Source organism: Sturnus vulgaris, chromosome 3, assembly GCF_052056855.1.
Source record: "Sturnus vulgaris isolate bStuVul1 chromosome 3, bStuVul1.hap1, whole genome shotgun sequence".
In the NCBI taxonomy this organism is placed as follows: Eukaryota; Metazoa; Chordata; class Aves; order Passeriformes; family Sturnidae; genus Sturnus; species Sturnus vulgaris.
Genome location: NC_142245.1, coordinates 45,524,907 through 45,544,608, shown reverse-complemented (window position 1 = coordinate 45,544,608; position 19,702 = coordinate 45,524,907). Strand labels below are relative to the sequence as shown.

At 43.8% G+C, this 19,702-nt stretch overlaps 3 protein-coding genes across 4 annotated transcripts in view; 1 reads left to right on the top strand and 2 right to left on the bottom strand.

The window, feature by feature from the left end:
• TARBP1 (tRNA guanosine 2 -O-methyltransferase TARBP1) overlaps positions 1-1,034 on the top strand; it is a 31,782-nt gene extending 30,748 nt beyond the window's left edge. Inside the window, exon 30 of the mRNA XM_014874929.2 lies at positions 658-1,034. Coding sequence (XP_014730415.2) covers positions 658-823 — 166 coding nt within the window. The 3' untranslated portion in view covers positions 824-1,034. The remainder of the gene's footprint in view (positions 1-657) is intronic.
• A 472-nt stretch (positions 1,035-1,506) lies between these two features.
• Positions 1,507-3,399, bottom strand: COA6 (cytochrome c oxidase assembly factor 6). Its single transcript, XM_014874942.2, has 2 exons — positions 3,102-3,399; positions 1,507-2,093 (listed from the first exon to the last, which is right to left on the bottom strand). Exons 1-2 carry the CDS (start codon positions 3,243-3,245, stop codon positions 1,998-2,000), a joined length of 240 nt encoding a protein of 79 aa, XP_014730428.1. The 5' UTR covers positions 3,246-3,399; the 3' UTR covers positions 1,507-1,997.
• Positions 3,400-12,251: 8,852 nt separating this feature from the next.
• The window catches only part of SLC35F3 (solute carrier family 35 member F3), a 163,068-nt gene continuing 155,617 nt past the window's right edge, over positions 12,252-19,702 (bottom strand). For both annotated transcript variants that reach the window (XM_014874955.2, XM_014874965.2), the window contains 4 exons: positions 19,186-19,311; positions 16,616-16,808; positions 14,983-15,072; positions 12,252-13,928 (listed from right to left, as the gene is read on the bottom strand). In XM_014874955.2, the coding sequence (XP_014730441.2) occupies positions 13,684-13,928; positions 14,983-15,072; positions 16,616-16,808; positions 19,186-19,311 (654 nt within the window). In that variant the 3' untranslated portion in view covers positions 12,252-13,683. The remainder of the gene's footprint in view (positions 13,929-14,982; positions 15,073-16,615; positions 16,809-19,185; positions 19,312-19,702) is intronic.

The window sequence follows — 19,702 nt, the reverse complement described above, 5'->3', positions numbered from 1 at the left end:
TTCTATAAGCAGACAAGCCCCAGGTGTGATACAAAGCGGGGGAGGCTACTTAAAGAAATCTGCAGTAAAGCACATGAGTGAGAAAGCTCCTGGCATTGCAGGGCTACTGAGTGAGACCAGGATGGAGGGCTGCCTATCCTCTTAGGATAGTTTTTTTCCAAGTTTTTTATATGTAGCTTGTCTTCAGAATGGAGCACTCATAATCACTCTCTCTTCTAATTAAAACCAATAGTTTTAATTGCCAGTAAACTTTAGTATCATCTGGTGTGACAGTTTTGACATTCCTTCATGCCAAGACGTAAATGTAAAGTGGGCAGTTGAGCTTTCCTGCTGTGCCAGCAGCTTCATATCACTATATATGGAGTTGAAAAACAAAAGCAGAGTCTCTATGCTGGGTGCTCAGCTATTGCTGGGCCAGTGAACTGAAAATTGAGCCTTCCGCCAGTTTTTTTACATCAAAATTTCAGTCAGCTCTCTCCATGTTTTCTTTGTAATATATTGCTGTTTTTAAAAAATTCATTTATTGTCATCAGTTACCCCGTAGGCAGCTGTGCCATTTGTCAAAAGGTGTTTGGATTGCTGTTTTGCTTGTATTTTTTGCTTTCTGGAACATACATGCCCTCTCTCAGATACAAGTTACTGTTTCTTCTTTACTAGAAATGAGCATGAAGGAATCCCAGCCAACTTGATTCACCATCTGGATGTCTGTGTGGAAATTCCTCAGCAGGGCATTATTCGGTCACTCAATGTTCACGTGAGTGGAGCTCTGCTGATCTGGGAGTACACGAGACAACAAGTGATCAAGCAAAAACAGCAGCAATAACTGCCCAGTCTTGTGCCTTACTGTACAGCTGGATGGCTTCCTACGGTGCTATGATGTGAAATTCTGAATAGATGAGATACAAACTCAGGGTGAACAAGGATTCTCAACTTTGCATGTTCTGTTCTCTGTAGTGTTCAGAGTGACTTTTAAATGCCTTAATACTTTACCTCCTTAAATTGTTGCATTGGAAATAAATACTATTTATATTGCATGTGGCCTGTGTTTTTTCTGCTGAACTTTTCAGCACAGTACTGTGAACAATCTCAGACTCAAAACAAAGGATTTTTACTGCAGTTACTTTGGTTGTGGTGATTGTGTTTGAAGTTGTGCCTTTAGCCATAGTGTTAAATGATTCTAGCACCTAGATATACTAGATTATATGATTTTTGGAAGGCAAGTTTACTTACATTATTACATTCAGTACTGCTCCTTGTTAAATGCCTTCTACAGTCACACTTATTAATCCTGCTGTAAACAGTCTGTACCTTCAAATAAAGCTGCATCACTAAGGTAATCCGACTCTACAAAAGGCCATAATGTGAGAATTGTGGTAAGTAACTGGACGTACTTCTAGCAGTGATACTGACTGAAATCCTATCACCAACGCAAAAATTCCTATTGCGCATAAAACATTAGCATACTCAAAACAGAAAATTGCATATCATACGCACAGGATGCATATGACCACTGTTGTATAATTTAATATCTGACTTAAACTGTACTTTAAAACACTTCAAAATACTTGGTAAATAACAAATACAAATTATATTTCACAACCCACTGCTTTCAACAGGAAAGGCAAGTTGGAATGGACTTTATTTTAGGAAAAAGCTGGTTCACTTAATGAAAAAGAATTTAATTTTCTCTTTAGAATATGTACATTGCAATATTAAATAATCATTTATTCCTGTGAAATGATTTTACTAATTATACATTCAAACCCTTAAATTTGTGAACAGCCCTGCACCGTATTTCTTTGACATAAAAACTCATCAGAATGCTGTCATGACCCTTTTTTTGAGCAGACACATGAGACCTGGCAACAAGAAGAGCAGTCTGCATTTCAGGGAGACTGCTACATTACCACTTCTTGCACTCAAGCAGCTTTTGTTGCTTTCTCTGGCTTCTTCTTTCTGTAGTTACTCTCACTTGATTTATTTTGAGAGCAGAGTTCCTAAGACTTTCCAGCAGCTTCTGGAGGATGATAGCCTTCTGTTTCAAGCTTCTTTTTGTATTTTAAAAAGTCTCTTCTTTTGTCAAAGTGTTTAACCTGTTTAAAAAGAGAAACTATGTTCATTAGAAGAAACTAGCAAGAGGAAGAGGTTTTGTGTAAACATTCTTTGATCACTGAACTTAAGGAGGATTTTAATGCACTAGTTAGGAGTTTCTTCTGTTTACGACTAAAGAGTGGTGAGTTGAGTTTTTGGGGGTTCTTTACCATTTTGAAAGTGAACTTCAGGTTTTTCTAAGTTCACCACCCTGTTACTTCATGAAGATCTTACATGCTTTTCTCTTTTCACTCTCATGAACAAAAACTGTGATGCAAAGGTTAAGTCCAGCAGCTTTTCTGTGGTATCACAGCCTGTGTAACCTCCAAGTTCAATGTCTAGAACTGCTGCTGTGCACGGTGCAAAGCACTGCGGATGAGACCACCATCCCTAGAGATAACAAATAACAAGAATTGCACTGTTCAAAGTGTAAGTCAGTGCAGCAGCTGTGAAGGTACTCAGGCTTTTTAAATTACTTTAGTCTACTACCTGCAACAAGGAACTGTTCAAACACCACTGCTACTGAAGGGCAGTGCCTATTAAAAAAGAATTACATCTTGAGCTCATGAATGGGTTACAGGCAGGAAGGTGCCTTACTGTGAAATTATGCTGCACGGAAAAAAGGTATTTTTATGCACAAGGTATCAGATGTCAGTCTTAATATGCCATGGACTGCACGGTCTGTGTGGCAGCTCCCTTCTGTACTGGCCTTTAAACAGGAATTTTTGGGTACTTCTACAAGCTTTCAAGTACCTTCTAAAACTTTAAAAAAATAACCCCGTGTGTTTGTCTGGAAGTCTGAGACCGTATTTTCCTTCCTCTTTGTACTGTGCTCTCAACACTGCTTTTCTTAGTTCCCAGCCAGCCAGAAGCGTGCCAACCAAGCCACGCCCGACCCGGGTGCAGGGTTCTGTGGGAAAGCTCCAGGCTGTGCACGGCACGGAGCTGGAATCCCGCATTCCCAAGCAGCAGCAGCCGCATCCCGCCAGGGATGCGCGCACGGAGCTCACCCACTGCTGCGGGCAGCGCGACTCGAAGGCGCGGCGCAGCCTCTCGCACTTGGCGGCGTCATCCCCGTGGCTGTCCAGGCACTGCCAGAACTCGTCCCGGGCCCCCCAGCACGCCTTCCTCTCCTCCATATTCGGCGCCGCCATGCCGGCTGCCGCCCTGAACACGACACACGGCGGCTGTCCGAGCGCTCCCCGCTCCGGGGCACGGCGCTGCCGCCCCGCCGGGACAGAGACCCCGCACGGCCCCGCACGGCCCCGCTCTGCCTCACCCGCCCGGGAAGGTCGCGCTCCGGAAGCGATCCCGGGGCGTGGGCGGGCCTGGGTGCGTCCCTCCCCGGCTCTTGTCCCTCCCCACCGCCTGTCCCTCCCCGCCCCTTGTCCCTCCCCGCCCCTTGTCCCGCCCCGCGGTGCCGCACAGAGCTGCCGGGGTTGCCGCGTCTTCCCGTCCGCAGGGTTCTGCCCATCCCGCCTGCCTCAGGGCTGCTATAGCTTATCGGTCGCCAAAGATATTTGGAAATGTCGGTTGCCTGATGTGCATTTCTGTGCTTAATTTCTTTCCGGTGTCATCCCCCGTTGTCTAGCTCACGATAAACAGCTCTTCTCGTGAGTTCCGTGCGGTGCCTTCGTGGATACATGCCTTAGCCTCTTCAAAGAAGCGAAGTGTCTCTGCTTTCCTCTTCGAAAGACAGCTGGATAAAATCACTGTGTAAAATGTTTGCGGCCAGGACCAGTTTCCATGCGGTATTTATAAAGACTTAGGAGTTGGAACTCAAATTCCAGTAATGCTGGGCAATGGCACATGGTCTGAGCTGCTTCGGGCTTTGTTAATTTAATGAATTAGAGACCAAAAAATAATAATTATATATATATATAAAAAATAAAAATTCTGAGAGCATTTGCAGCCTGGGTGGAAGGCTGATAAAGATTACATATAATGCATTTTTAACAGTTTTCCTTGCAGCAGGGTTCCTCCTGAGAGCTGATCCACTGATTTCATTCAGCATACACAAACCACTCTAGAAAGGTTTCTTGGATCGGACTCTGTCACGGAGCCAAGCTGATTACCCCAGGGAAAGAAAAATGTACCCGTAGTCAAGGTGGGAAAAGGGGAAGAGAAGCCTGGGGGCAGCCAGGTGGTGGCCGAAGTCTGCAGCACTGCTAGACAGCATCCAGAAGCACACTCTGATTCATTATTTCATCTGGGACTTGGTGGCATTTCCTGTATGCCGAAGAATTGGCGGTCTCCTTTTATGCATCAATTCCACCTGGAAATGTGGGCCACTTTTGCAGTTTTGAAAGCTATGGCACACGTTCCCGTAGTAACACACCGCAGTTTTGGGAAAGGTGACATTTTGGCATCTGGGAAGAGACTAACTGTGCCAGCTGCTGTGCCCTTGGACGCTCCCAGATGCCTGGGCAGCTTTACAGGCTGTTTTGGCTGGCCGCTCCCAGAATGTCCGGCAGCTTTCCTGGGAGTTCGCTGGTAGCCGATGCTGTGTCTGGTGTGTGAGCTGGCTCGGCAGCCGCTCAGGGGCTGGGTGTAGCTGTCAGCCTACCTTGAGCTGGCTCTTTTCCTCAGCACGTAGAAATTATTCTGGCTGGAGGTGATGGGCATCCTTTCCTGGTTCTCCTTGCAGGTGGCTCCCTCGTCTTGGTGCATGAAAGCTATTTTAGGAGAGAGCCAAAGATTTGCACTTCTTCAGCAGAGCCCTCTCATAAACCAGCCGGATCTGGAGGGGATTTTTTTTGTTGAAATGCCCAACCATCCCTTTGGAAGGGATACTCTTTTGGAGCAATGTGAATGTGGCTGCTGCTGTACACTGAGTGGTAAATAACACTTGTCCATGCTCTCTGCTCTGCCTATTTATTTAACTATCTTCTGTTTGCTACACTATGATGGTTAAGAGATAGAAATGCAGTCATGTAGTTTCTAATAGTAGAGCAAGGGGTTTACGGTGAGTTAAAGTTACTGCAAAAATAGAATTTCAGTTGTTTTTATGTTGCAAAGAATTAAGGTAGAAGTAAATTTGCATTGCAGCTTGCTTAGGACCCTTTTGCACTCCAGCTTTTGCGAAGCAAGGTTTTGCAAGCATGAATATTGAAAAGAAAATTAATGCTAAGTCTCGAGACCGGAACATGTGATAATGGAATGCAGTAATAGGAGATGCTAGTTGTGTTTTAGATTTCAAAATTTATGATGTGTGTGAAATTGTTTAGTTACTGCACTTATGAAGCAGAGGGGATAATGTGATTATATATAATTAATCACAAAGCCCAAATAGCACATCTGGGATATTTGTGATAAATAGTTTATTCTTTAATGACCTGTAGCCCAAAAAGTACTCACTGGAGACAATTGTAAATAACGCTGTGTAATGGATATTAAGGAAATTTAGTGATATGGTTTTAGAAAGTGCATGATTAAAAAAATACACAGATTCAGATAATAAATTTTTAATGGCAATATTTCCATTTGATAAACTGCTGTCTACAAGGGGGTGGAGGTTTTTTTGTTGTTAGTTAGCTGATTTTAAGTATTTATCTTTAGTCTTTTATTTTTGGAAATGCGCCTAAGGAATAATGAATGGGATATTTATAGTAATAGGCAGAGGCTAATGTTCTAGAAAGATGGGAGAAAAAATTCCGGATTTGTTAGGTGTGCTGGTTGCCACAGTTGATGCCTTTGAATTACATTTCCATTTAGCAGTTAGTGAGATAGATGTTAAAAAAAATAGATGCCAGTTTCCCACTGAAACTCTTGCCAACAGTATGTTAAAGTGAATCATGTGGTGTTTATACAGTGGTTCAGCTCTCCAGCTCCTTTGTGTCTGTTCTTGCTAATTGGGATAGGGAATTGTGTGTGCTTTGCCTTCCAGTTAATGCCTAACAGCTCACTCCTCACCTATAGCCTTATTAACCCCGTATTTAATTGAAATTTGCCCAGCAGATTCTTCATTCATAACTATAAGGATTTCTCCTTTTACTTTGGAAGCAGTTATTATGTTACAGGCATTCTCACGACACCAGTAATAGAAGCAATCTTTGATGTACTGTAGTTGTGTGCTTGTTACAGGAGTTCAGGTAATTTGTTTTTCTTTCATTGAAATACTCTGATGTATGATCCTTATCCACGACAGATTTTCAGGGAACTGAATTTAAAAATTATTTCTTTAAGCAATATAGCCCTTTGTCTAACTATTTATTTTGCTGGAAATAATAAAGAAATCTTACCTGAGGTAGCCTGGGGCATTTTTTTCTGTTGTGGAATAACAAGAATTTTTAAAATAAAATTAAAAAATATGTAGTTCAAGAGAACCATATATTAAGATTCTTTCCCTCCTTCCCACCTTCCTTCTTAAATGTCCATTAAAGATGTAACTCTGACTCCTTTAGCCATACAGTGTTCCTTGGTATGCTTGGTGAAACAAAATAATTACAAAAAGCAAAATCATTACAATGATTAATTGTACCTGGGTTTATTATTAAAAAGGATTAAATTAAGCAAAGAAGTCTCATGAAAGCATACAGTGATATTAGATTGGAAGCATTTAATGAGTGTATACTGTACTTTCTATGGCCTTATGCAAAGCACTCCTCTTCATTATTTCGTAAAGACTTCACTCTGTGTTTTACTTTTGTGAATTTCTTTTTTAAAATAGCATGCCTAAATTTCAGATGAGTTAGCAAAAGTTTAGATTTATGTATGAATAAAAAAAGAGTGTATGAGGAGAAAGAAAACTGTAGCTTGTGTTGGATGCTCTTAGCAGATCAGTTCTCCAGATCCCTAAGGAGATGTGAATTATCATGTGGGTTGTCTTATCTCCGTGACCTCTCATGGACATCAGTGGAGTACTCTGAGGAGTGTGGTCTGAAAATCACTAGGGACCTTGAGGAGTGGTGATTATCGTGAAGAAAAAGCCCAAAAACTGGAGTTTTTGGATTCTTTTAGGGTGATGAAGTAATTCACATTATTTGTAGGCACTTGTTTTTAATGCCAGATTTCCATTTTTGTTCAGTTGTTAGAAAGGAAGAAAACAGGAAAAGGAGTATTTTGAGAAAAACAGGCAATGGTAGGAAGACTGACTAATTCTCACTCTTCTATTGGCTCCTGCTTAGCAGTTCTCCAAGCCGACCAAGAGTGAGACAAGTTTGCTTTGCAGCAATATTGGTGCTCAGCTTTTAGCAAGAAAGCTTGATGGGAAACTGGAAATCTGCCTGTTCTACAAGCAGACTTCAGTTTTCAAAACTATGTAATGAGAAAACTCATCTTTTGAGTTTAACTGGATGACTTTAAAGTTCTTTGACATGTTATGTACTGAAGAAAGGAAGTGGTTCCTAGTTCTCCTAAGACTGAAGCATATCCTAAAATTTTTTACAAAATACCCGTTTGCATTCTTGCATTCAAGTATTGTATTTAATAACTCATCAGCTGCACCAATTGCCTTATGTGCACTATAAACATTGTCTGAAATGTAGGTGTACTGTACCAGATGGGGCTGCTTACACATGCACAAAGGCAACATCCTTCTCAAACATGATATTTGTTGCCATCAAATACCAAGATCAGTTTTCTCAGCAGCCAAGTTAGCAAGTGACATGCCTTTGAACAAATCCAAAATCACACAATGAAAGAGTGATGCTTTGTGTACAAGTCAGGAAGGCATTTAAAATGTATAATTGGTCAAAAATCACCAGGAGATCATTATGCAGCTTATTCTGCTTTCTAGGCAGCAGTCATTAAAAACTTGGCAGCTTCAGAAGCCAAAGGGCAGTGAGACCTATTGCTGGGAGACTGGAAAGCTATGCTCATAGCCAGGAAAGACAAGCCTACATTTTTGAAGTATTTACAAATCCTGCAGCTTGTAACTCACAGGAATCCAGGTTTTAATTCAAGAATTCTCTAAGTGTCTGGGTCAGTAGTGGGTATGTGCAGAAGCTGGAGATCTGGTGTAAAGATTCTGTGGAAGGTAGGCAGGAAATCCCTCTCTTAAGGAAAGGCAAAGTGTTGCTGAAGTCTCAGTCTCTCAGTAGTCTTGTCCTTTCATTTCCTTGTCCTTAAAAGGAGTCTGAAGGATGGATGACTTTCTGCTGACTTGTCTTGGCTCTTTTATTTGAGTTAATCAGAAACACTACACTAAGATTCTTGAAGTATTTTTAATGATGCTTATTACCAAATAAATGAAGCTACTGTGTATAAAAGGACATTTTATTGTGGCTCAATAACTGAGTAGTAAAGCAGGAAATATCAGGAAAAAATATTGCTGTTCAAAAGGAGAGAGATTACCAAAGGAACTGTTCTGAGGCCAGTCTTCTTGGTCACTGATTGGTCAAATGATGGGTCAAAAAACCCCTTTACTGATAAAACTTTTTTACTGATTCAAGAGACGAACACTGAGAGAGGATCTGTCACTGTCATGTAGCCAAAAAGCAAAATAGCTCTTTGATTGCTGTTGCTTCCAATCAATGCACTGATGGCTATCTTGAGATGTTAGGAAGACTGAACCTAGAAGAGGAGGGAAACCTGTGGATAAAGAGCTGGAAAATTCAATTTCTGAAGGGATCATCTGCATCAGTGGTAGGATTAAAGAACTGTCTCCAGGTCATTGTAGAAAAATTGCATCTAAGAGGTTCCTAAGTACATTGCTAATGTGAGCTTCACAACCTCCCTTGTTTAAGCCTTTTCCAGAATTGTAACTCTGCTTAGAAGTTCCACCCTTCACTTCTGAGAGGTTGTTTGCATCCTAGTAAAGTACACGGATAAATACTAATTGCCACCTTCTTTAAAATGATCTTGTGCATATACGAAGACCCCTCTAAAACAATTTCAAGTAGAAAAGAAAAATACAAGGTTTATTATTTTCAGAAACATTAGTCTAAGCTACTGGTCCTGTCCTTAAGAGTTTGATTTCCCCTTAGAAAGTTTTTAAGCTACGGGTCATAAGATCTTTATGCTCTTTTTTTTCTTGCTTCCTTTTTAATGTTCAGGACTTCTGCATAAGGTGCAGATTATTATGGAAATGCCCTAGAACATGCAAGCTAAAAAAGAGAATCTCATTACTTCTCTTTTAATAATTATGAGGTAATTAAACTCATGCATCAAAATCCCTTTCTGCAGGCAGTTTCAGCAGAGAGAGCTTGCTTGAGGACTGGGCTGTGAAAAAAGCTTCCCAGCCTTGGCCTTTACCAAGGAATTGCTCAGGTTTGGAGGCCTTGGAGGCTCCAACTTTTCTGCAGTACAAGCAGGGGACATGGAGCCAAACTCACTATATTTTATGGCTTTACAGCATGTGCACAGACTTCTTCAGACTGGAGCCATTTCAATGGACAGGTGGGCATCTTGTCCTGGAAGGTGTTTCACAAAAGGCATTTATTTCTAATTCTATCATCAGCTCTCCTGTGCTTTTTCTTCACATGAGCTGCTCTGTTTCTGGCTGCTTTTCTTTCCCTCTTCCTTGAAGAAAGCCCAGTCCCAGGCTGCTGTCTGAGCCCACACAGCCAAGGCAAAGTGGCTGGTGCTATTCCTAGGGCCTCTGAAAGGCTGGAGAATCTACATCCTTTTCAGTGAAGAGAAGGGTGTTTCCATGCGTTTCAGTTATGCACATCTGTGAGTTTATATGGAATGTGATCCAGAGCTGTGCAAATCCATCTAGGCTTTCATGTTCACTCACTGCACAGGGAAGCCTTCACTTCTCTGCTTGTTTTTGGGCCTGCAGACAGGTTTTTGACCAGAAATGGTGTCAGCCTGGTCATGTTGCCTTCTCTGTAAGTTGAAGATACACTATCTTTAGTAACTCTGACCAGCTCAATATTGCAGTGGTTCTTTTTTAGACCACTCTGGAGAGCTGGGGATGGGAGATTTGTTCCCAGGCTCATAGGGAACATCAATTCAGCCCCAGAACTTGGTGATCTACAGGTCCTGATATTCTGCCCTCAGTTCCCAAAACAATGAAGCTACAGATTGGTTTCAGTGTCTTCTGTTCATCTGTCGATTATTGTGGTTGGATTTCTGCCCTTCATGGCTGTTTTCTGAAAACTACTAATATGAACACAGCCATTCTAGACAGAAGATCAGGAAAAGCTTTTTAAAATAAGTCCATCTCTGACCCATGTGCTGATAAAAGGCTCACTCACTGTGGGGATTTGCAATAAAAAATTGTTATAAAGGCAGCAGCAGTAGACAACAGGACAAGGACAAGGGCACACAAAGCAGGAAAAGGACTGCTGTGCCTTCTTACTACTGTATTGTGCAGCAGTGAAAGTCAGCAACTGTAATGAGGTCTGGTGGTGCTATTTGCTTTTCTGAGATTTTTTTTCTTCACCTTGCTGTTATAACAAGCCCACTGGATTGTTCTGGACACTTTGAGAGCTAAGCTGGGGCAGAAAGTTGCCAGTCAAGGTCAGCCCTTGAACAAGGGTGCACACTTGTGGCTGGCAGTGCTCTGTGAGGGCAGGAGATGCACAATGATGATGCAGGAGACCAGCTTCAGAGACACCTGAAGAAGCCTCACGCTGGAAGCACCTGCAGTTCTGCCCAAGGAGGAGGTCCAAGGTGCCCAAAGGTGGGCTAAAAGTGCTAATTCTGGGCTTCTGTGGCTCTGTGCTGCAGAGCAGTATGGCACTGCAGGGATCCATAGCGGCCAGCAGTGGGTCTGACTTGCAGACTGCTTCAGGGATTGCACACAGTGCTTTGGCCTCTGAGGGCTGGCAGGAGACTCTGCCACAGCTCAGCCCTCCTCTCCAAGGCACTGAGTTTGTCCTGGGCATCTTTTCACAGTCTGAGGTCAGGAGTTCCATCTTGCCTTCACCTGAAGGGTGGCCCAGTTACATCTAAAGCCTTCTCAGAGGGGTTTGCTCTGGCTTGTCCTGGTGAAAGCCAACAGCTCCAGATTTTTTTTCATTCCTCAGCTTCAGACCTGTGATGCTTTGGCACTTAGAGATGTGCACATGTACCATATGGACATGATGCATTCTTGCTCTCCTAATCACAACCTAGACTTCACTGTCTGGAAGGTTTTTGTATCCAGTGGCTTACTGTTAATTCAGATGTTTATGCTTAGAGCAAGGTATTGTCTGCAGAATTATAGGTCATTTAATCTGGTTAATATGGCTAGCTCAGAATTGCTTCATATAGGTAAGTCTCATTTGCACAGTTCCCACTCAGAAGAGAGATGGCTCATGAAGTGCTGTTTGAAATCCCAGCCCTTGGATGGGTTAAGTCTGTTCTCAGGAAGGATGAGCCAACAGAAACAATGAATTAGTTGCATTTGGTAAATCACAGTTTTACTAATGGTGTTATCCATTCTGGTGTATAAATTCCCCTACAGTCCATACTCAAAAGCCAGCTTCCCTTTAGTTTAAAAACACACATTAGTTGCCATTTTTAAAAATGGCATTTGGAGTCTTTTGAATACTTACAGACTGCATCAAACACACAATAAAATGAAGTGTGGAGTATAAAACTGCTTATATAAAGTATATATGCAAAATTGCTTATATGAACTATATAAAACTGCTTATATATTCTTCTCTGGCCTTCTCAAAGAGGAGGCTTGGGGAAGATGACATCCTCAAGGATGACAAAATGATTTATCCAAAGATGGAATAAACTTGATCTGGGAGTTTTGAGGTCAAGTCTCTATGTATGCCCTTCAATAAAGCTATTGGAGTTGTACCTGTGCTCCCGTCTTGTGCCTTTACCCTCCTCTTCCCAAAGAAATAGATATAAAAATTCAGGAGTGTAATCTCTGTTAGCAAGTCTTTGGTGTCTGGTCATCAAGAAATATGGTCAGGACAAGCCTGGACTAGGGCCTGGTTATTAAGGTACAAATTCATGCCCCACACACAGCCCTAAATACCTGTTAGCATATGCACGTATGGCTGCTCACTGGTGCATGCAAAGATCCATTTTTCCTTTGGTCTACTTCTGCTGGATGTCTGTTTCCTGACTGATGCCAAACAGCATCCCTTTGGATGGATTTGTCCGGGTAGTACAGAGCAGACTCTGCTGTCTTGGACTAGCAGTGCCTTGAGATGCAGCCTTGGTTGCTTTGATGATCGTGCCTCTCCCTTCTGATCACTTTGGCCAAATAATACCCGCAGCAGAACTGCAATAAATGTTCAATCAAGAGAAGTAAAAGCATTGACTGAGGCTGAGTTTAAAATCTTTTATTATTTAGCTTTGCCAAACAGATAATGGAATCTGAAGTTGATTTGCTAAAATGTTTTGAAGTGGATGCCACCCCTGCCTGAGACAAAGAGGACCTCAGTGGCAGCAGGGACCTTAGGCTATGGCAGCAGTTCAAAAGAACACTTTTGATTTTGTATGCAACAATGTAAACTTCAAAAATAGTAAACTATAACCTTTTTCCCCCCCCTTTTTACATAGCATGTGATCTATCACAGATAGAAATTTAATGGCGAACCAAAATCGCATAAGTAAACATCCTGGTGCTTACAAGTTTCATAAAAAGTGTTACATTTGATGTAAATATCTTACATTTTTAACTCTTAACACTCACAATTATGGAGTAAAAGCAACTGGCGATTCACCCCCTTAGTCCATGCTCTCAGACTGTACCTCAGCAACCACGCTCTTGCCAGCCCCTTGGATCATTTTCGGTCGGATTGTCCCACACATGGCCAAGATTTCCCCTTCCTCACATTGGCATTAATCAAGCGCAGCTCCACACAGGGGTAAAACCTGTGAAGTGAGAAGAGAACCAGGTCTCCTGCGCTCGAACTTGCAGCCCCCTGGGCCCCACGCTCCCACAGAAGCCACGGCGTGTACGGGAGGCACGTCCTGACATCAGTGGGAATTTGGGGTCCTTCGGGCCACAAACCTGAGCCCTGCCTTTGCAAGTGCCTCGCAGCAGGACCTGGTTCTGCGTGGATAAAGACAAGAGTTCTGTAGAAGGCACTGGATTTCTCTTGCATGATTTTAAATGTGGACTACAGTCATATGCAGAATAAGGAGATTTGGGCTCTAGACTGCTTTCTCTCTATGCTTTAGTGCAAGCATTTTTTGCGCTTGAATTTTCCCTGTTTGCAGCGCAACATGCGCTCACCTACATAGAGTGATTTCTAAATCTTCCTTCCACTCTTCCTCCCATCTTCCTGTCCCCAAAAAGATTCCCTTTTTTTTTTTTTTTCTCTTTGAAAACTTTCAAAGTACATCTCTGGTCAAAAAATAAACATGTGATGTAGCATAGCATTTGTTTCTTTTAAATCACAGTGTGCAATGCATCATTCAGTACCTAATGTTCAAAATGTCTGCCCTGCTTTTCATGAAAGTCATTCTTTAAAATAACCTATGCAAATATATTTTGACTATATATTACATTCATTTAAAAAGAGAAGAGAGGTTCTTGGTTTGCAGTTTTTTCAGTGTACTACTTAAGTGAAAGGTCAGATGTGAAAAAAGTACAAGCAAACTGGACATGCCAAGACTCGATGCTTTAGATGGTGATCATATCAAAACTGTACAGATATGTACACCGTGTTGGACAGGTGTGCTTCTTCCCAAGAAAAGACCTTTGCATCATCATATATAACGTTAACCACAAAGTTTTGGTAAAAATAGCATTTAATGAGCAAAGGACGACATGGAAGGGCGAGTTCTCCGACTTTTATTAGGTAGTCCTGAAGCAATGTCTCCATTCCCTTCGGGAATTTCTTCCTTCTTCCGGACTTTGAGACGTGTGAGGAGCTTTATTACCCAGACATCCCATTCCTCTGGCAAGAGCAACAGGAGGAAGCCCAGGCCAATGATGACAATGGCGATTACTCGAACACTATTGAAGACAATTTCACTCGTGTAGTGATCGACAACTGTGTGGGACATTGAACAGGTGTTATTACATGGGAAAAGGCATAAGGACAGCATCCCCTTCCCTCCCCATCACCTGCCCAGCTCTGAGGGCTGCTGTGGCAGGAGAACATGGCCATGGAGGCAGTGATGGCAGGGGCCCTATTTCCTGCTGGTTGAGCACACAGCAGGGTATGTTCACCAACAGCACAGGAACTCCTGCTGAGGTGCAGGGACACAGAGAAAGGGGCATTTCCCTTCCCTGCACAGCAGCTCCTGATTGCAAATTTTTCTTGTCACCCTGAGTGCTCTGTGAAGTAAGAAACCTTGCTTGGGCTGAGCCATCCACACACTCTGGAGGCAACCACACCTTTTGGTAGCCAAATCTGCCAGAGCCATGCCCGGCTCTGTGTGCACTTAGCATGAAGCTGGGAGCTGCCACCTGCACCGTGGCACCAGCTGAGCATGCTGGGTTTTAGGAGCTGCTTTAGGCTGGGATTGTGTCTGCACTCCCCTGCCCAGCCCTCTCAGACTCTGCAGTCTCTTGGCTTTCACTAAATTTCAGAAAAACTGTCAGAGAAATGTACCAGTCCATGTCCAGAATTGAATTGTCCAGTGTTCTTAATAAACACCCACAATGTTATTTACCAAGGCAAGCAGAGTTACTAGTACATCTAAAGTACTACATCTGCTCTAAAATGTAAGCAATTTTATTTGTTTGAATTTACTGTTAAGCCTGCCTTGAAGAAATAATTAAGAACTGATTTCTGCTTTATCCATGGGTTTTTATTCCAGCCCAGAGATGAATGTCTTCAAATCTACTTTGTTTTTCAGTGTGCAGGCTTCTTTGGACAGTAATTTAAAAACCAATTTTAGGGATTATGAATATTCATGTAATATTATACAATACATATTTAACCCATAAATAATAAATTTTTAATCAGTGTCATCTCTGTAAGTCTTTGAGAGAAGGTGAAAAGCATATTTAATAAGTCTATTTTCTTTTATCCCTGCTGTGTAGTTGAAAGGCCACGGATTTAATGTATTCATTAAGATGCAAAAGACTGAAAATCTTACCTGCATTCACTGGGACACTCAGGACAATTCCAAGAGAAATCAAGGTGGGGTAGGTAACAGCAATCCCAAAATTTAGTAGAATATTGAATGCTGATGAAGGAAAGAAAAATGTCTTTTAGTACAGTGAAATTAGGCAGAAGGAATATCACTTGAAGCACTTATGCTTTATTACTCTATTTCTTGTTTAAATAAAGGGTACATCAGCTTCTGTAGTTTTTCCTGAAGATACCAGAGGACAAAGCTCTGTGTGCTGCATGTCCACCTGCCTCAGACATTGCTGTTTCTGGAGAACTCTGTATCCCTCTGGAGTCCAGTGGCAGGATCAGGGTGGGTTTTGGGTACAGCCTGTCTCTCAGTGCCACGTGCAGTAATTCCCACTCTTCATACTAACCCAGTGATCCCCATGGCCCTCCTGAAAGACTTAACACTCTTCATCTGGGAGATTTCAGCTGAACAGGAGCTTCTGTCTGGGTGCTTTTTTGTAGAAAAGCTGCCTCCAGTTGCAAGTGGAAGATGCTGTAAATCTAACCCTCTTCCAGGCAGGAACTTGCTAAATATAATTACATACTATGAAGTTATAGTATCATTACTACAGAATGATTGTAATATCATTCCATTATAATATCATACGCAGTTTGTGGGGTGTTTGACAAATTAATAATTGCTCTTGATCAAATTCACCCTTGTTTTAAGGTGATCAGCTTTAGCAGAGTCAGGAGAGCCTTGCCAATACTGAGCTTGTTGGGAGCTGTGGCTTTGACTGTCTTCCAGTAGTACCCATGTGTTGTACAGGCCAGGGATTGCTTGCCAAATTCTGCACCACTTTCTTACAGACACCTTCCTCTGAGTCCACTATAAGGAACCTGGAGGGACTTCTGGAGCTGTGATTGTTCAGGGTAAAAACAGCTGGGACTCAAGACAGGGGTAGAGAAATTTCCAGTAGAAGTTAATATTTTAGGAGAGGGGACTCCATTATCCAGCTTAGGGACCAGCTGTGGCAGCAAGTCAACACATCTAGTTTAACAAAGAACATCATGTTTCTGGTAACCTTTAAAATTTAGATTGGCATCCCTCCCTGCTGGGCTCCTCTGGTGGCACAGCAGTGGCAGCACAAGAGAGGACTGCCACCTATCAAAATTTTTTCCATCACTGTGCAACGCTACACTCTCAAAAGTTTCCTCCTCTTTAGGAGCAGCAATTACTTCTCATTAGGAGTATCAATTAGTTATTACTGCAGGCAGCAGAGGCATTGGAGTCTGGCCTTGACTGGCCTGGCCTAACCTCCTTGCTGTGGGGATGCTGATAATGCCCTCCCAGCAGGGCTGCTTCCATCACAGCCCGGGCAAGTGCCACCTGTATCTGTCACACAGAGTTCATTAGTAGGAGTTAGGAGTTTAGTCCCACATCATCTTCTAAAGAGAACCACTAAAGAGAGTGTTTTGGTGTGGTAGTAACAGCAGAAGCGAGGTCTACGTTGCCTCTAGGAATGGGCCCTTTCATAATATCTGAAGCTAATAATTGAATTGAGAAGAAAACAGCTCCAGGATAGGAGAGGCTTGCAGTTTCCACCAGTGGCCAGTTTCTGGCATCCTCCTCCACCCCGAGCAGTGTTAGAACCCCCCCATCTACTCACTCAATAAGAGAATTGAAAATCCGCAGAGGTTCCCCCAAGGAATGATGTCAAAAGAGCTCCAGTACTCCACTTTGGTAAAATAAAGGATGACAGGAATACAGGTAACGAAGAGGACGTTGAAGACAGCTAACACAGACAGGAATAAGGCAGCTTCTCCAAATTTAGCACTGCCCAAAAGAAGTTTGAATAAAACCTAAAAGAGGAAAATACATGGGTTTAACTCTCTTGCACCACATCCCTGTAATGCTGATGTTCTGTTCTGGCACTTATGTAGTGATGCTTGCCGGATACTTGGCATGGCTGCTCATGAAACTGTGGTGAGCAGCTTGTGCGACCCAGCCTTCACCCACCTGGCACCCCCTGGAACACAGGCAGGGCCAGCTGCCAACTGAATCCATGCAGAAAGGGGATTCAGCACCTTTGTCTGTGCATGTCCTGAAAGCAAAGGTCACTAACCCTAACTTAGACTCTTCAACCCTAGCTTAGATCCTTCAGGTTTTTTTCTGCACCTCCAGAAAACTTGACATTAAGAAGACTGTGGAGCAGAGCAGGGGGAGGAAAAGAAGCAATCTAGACAAAGAATCTCCTTGCATGAGACATCACTGGTCCAGGCCTTTGACTGCCACCCGAGCTGTGCTGTGGTGGTGGGCAAACATGGTCCAAGCTGACTGGCTGTCTTTCCACCTTCTCCCTGGGAACTCAGGAGGCAGATAGCAGAGCAGCAGTCCCATAGCCCAGAGTGCAGATGCAGCCTGGGCGATGAGACTGCAGGGAGGGATTAAAAAACTTTGGTTTGTTAGTGGGAGAAGGGAAAAAAGACAGTAGAAATTAAGGATGTGAGCAGCCTATCTGTGGCTGGGTTCTGCCTGTGGACAGGTCTTGTCTGGAGTGTGCATGGGTTTTCACCACAGAGCTGCAGAGATTCTGTTGGATACATGGTCTGGGAACAGTTTTCCTTTGCTATTGGCTGCAGACCAGGACAGCCAAGGGACTCTGACTTAGTGGCTTGTGCTGCACTGGCAGGCCCCCTCACCAGTGCCAGTTCTCTCCTTTGCCTACACAGAGCTGGCAAGTCTGCAGGGCTGCCATGCTAGCAGGGATCTGCCCACTCCCACCATCCCACAGCCATCACTGGCCACTACAGCTGTGCTGCTGCTCTGCAGTATGGAGCAAAATGTCCTGAAAGCCACTTACTCCTCATTTGCCACCTAAGGACAGGGTGTTGTGTGGCCCCCAGCAGGGCCATCTCGACCCATCCTCCTTCCCCAGATATGCAGTGGCTCTGCTGCACATGGTGAGATCTGTCTGCCTGCAGATCTGCCTGCCCCTTTGGCACACACAGCTCATGGAAACGGAGCCAGACTATGGAAAGCAGGAGCAGGGTGGCAGCAGCAGTGGCAGCGGCATGTGTTGCACAACAAGCTGCAGAGCTTCATCTGTCCTGGCATGCAGAGCACACTGCAGAGTAACACCCTGCTGCCACTGTCACCACCACCCTCCTGTGCACGGGCTCTGGTGAAGCAGCCCTGAGACTCCCATTCCCAGAAAGAGTAGCACGGGAAAGGGAACACAGCTAGGCTCTAGCCTTTAATTTTCTCTGGTTTGTTGGGCCATGTCTCTGGCCCTGCAAGAAAATACTGTATTATAGGAATGAGGTATATGAAACTTCATGACCCTCCTAATGTAAGATATCGTCTGATCTGAAAAAGTGAGCAGAAGGCATCACAGCACTGTGCTGAGGGGCACAGGCAGATTGCTTCTCAGTTTGGCAAGTCTCCCTGGACTGCTGGTGTTAGGGCTGCAGGGCTCTCCTGGCCAATTCCTCCTGGATGACTGGTACAGTGCAATTCATTAGACCAGATGAAGCTGTCTACACCTCCTCCTAATTTACACATCCAAGCCAGGATGGGCAAACCACATTCTACAAATGCTAATTCCTCACTGTGGACTGTGACTCTGAGCACTCGGAGCAGCACAGAGGCAGGTGCCCAGAAGTGTCTCAGGCTGAGTGAAATGGCTCTGCTCAGCAGACAAGGCTGCATCTTACACATAGTGCAGCTTATCCAGCTGCTCAGGATGAGGTCTTGATTCATAGGCATGTGCTTTGCATTTTAAGGATGTGATTGCTTCCATGAAAAGCAATGCTTTAAGCCCAACACAGGCTACATATGTTACTGAAAAGGGACCAGCAAGGGGAGGTAACAAAGTGACTTAAAGAAGCTAAATCTCTGCAGGTTGCTTCTAGAATGAGTGCTTAAATCCAGAATCTATGGAAAAGCGGCCTCATTTTTCATGAAGGTGGGACATCTGTATATCCTCCCCCTGGTGGAGGAGCACTGGAGAAGACTATTCCAAGGAAATAGGAGTTTCTATCCTAAGTGAGAGCAGACATCAAAGCAAGTGAACACCTGAAGGTAGTGCTGCAGAGCCAACGTGTTTATGGCAGAGCTCTCAAAGAAGGGCACATGGCACCGAATCGCACAGAGGTTTGCAAATAAAACAGGAACAGCCAAAGTGAGTGACGAGAGGGACAGGCATCTCCCTGAGGGCAAAGAGCCGGGTGTGCTTACCTTGTAGAGAGCAGACATTGAGGCAGAGCCCACCACCAGGGCTATCCCAATAACAGAGTGGCTGTGAAACCCATCGGCATACGTCATCATAACTATCCCTGCAATAGCAAATATAGCAGCCACGATCTGGTTGGAGACAAAGAAAGAAAGCAAGAAAGTGTTACTAGACAACCCCCACGATGGAGAAAGAGGCAGGCAGATTTACATGCGAGTGCAGTACTTCTGCATCATCTGCTTATGTAGAAAATAGTAGCAAGCCCGGGCCAATACCCAGGGAGCAGATGCTGCCTGCCCTCGTGGTTTCCCTGGCTGCAGGGAAGCTGCAGGCAGAGCTGCAAAGGAGTGGCTGCTTCGGGCGTGTGCAACAAGCCAGACTGCAGGGCTCAGTGCCTCTGACTGAGCTGAAGTGGGGATTTAATCTCTGTCACTGAGCTTCCCCATCAGTGGGTCCCTGCAGCCTGTGCGTGACAATAAGACACAAGTAATAATTCCCTGGGGTTTGCAGAAAAGGCTTCGA

Coding starts and splice junctions, on each gene's coding strand:
- COA6 (XM_014874942.2), bottom strand. CDS start 3,245: ATGGCGGCGCCGAATATGGAGGAGAGGAAGGCGTGCTGGGGGGCCCGG. Junction 2,094..3,101: donor CGCGCTGCCCGCAGCAGTGG/GTGAGCTCCGTG, acceptor CTTTTTAAACAG/GTTAAACACTTTGACAAAAG.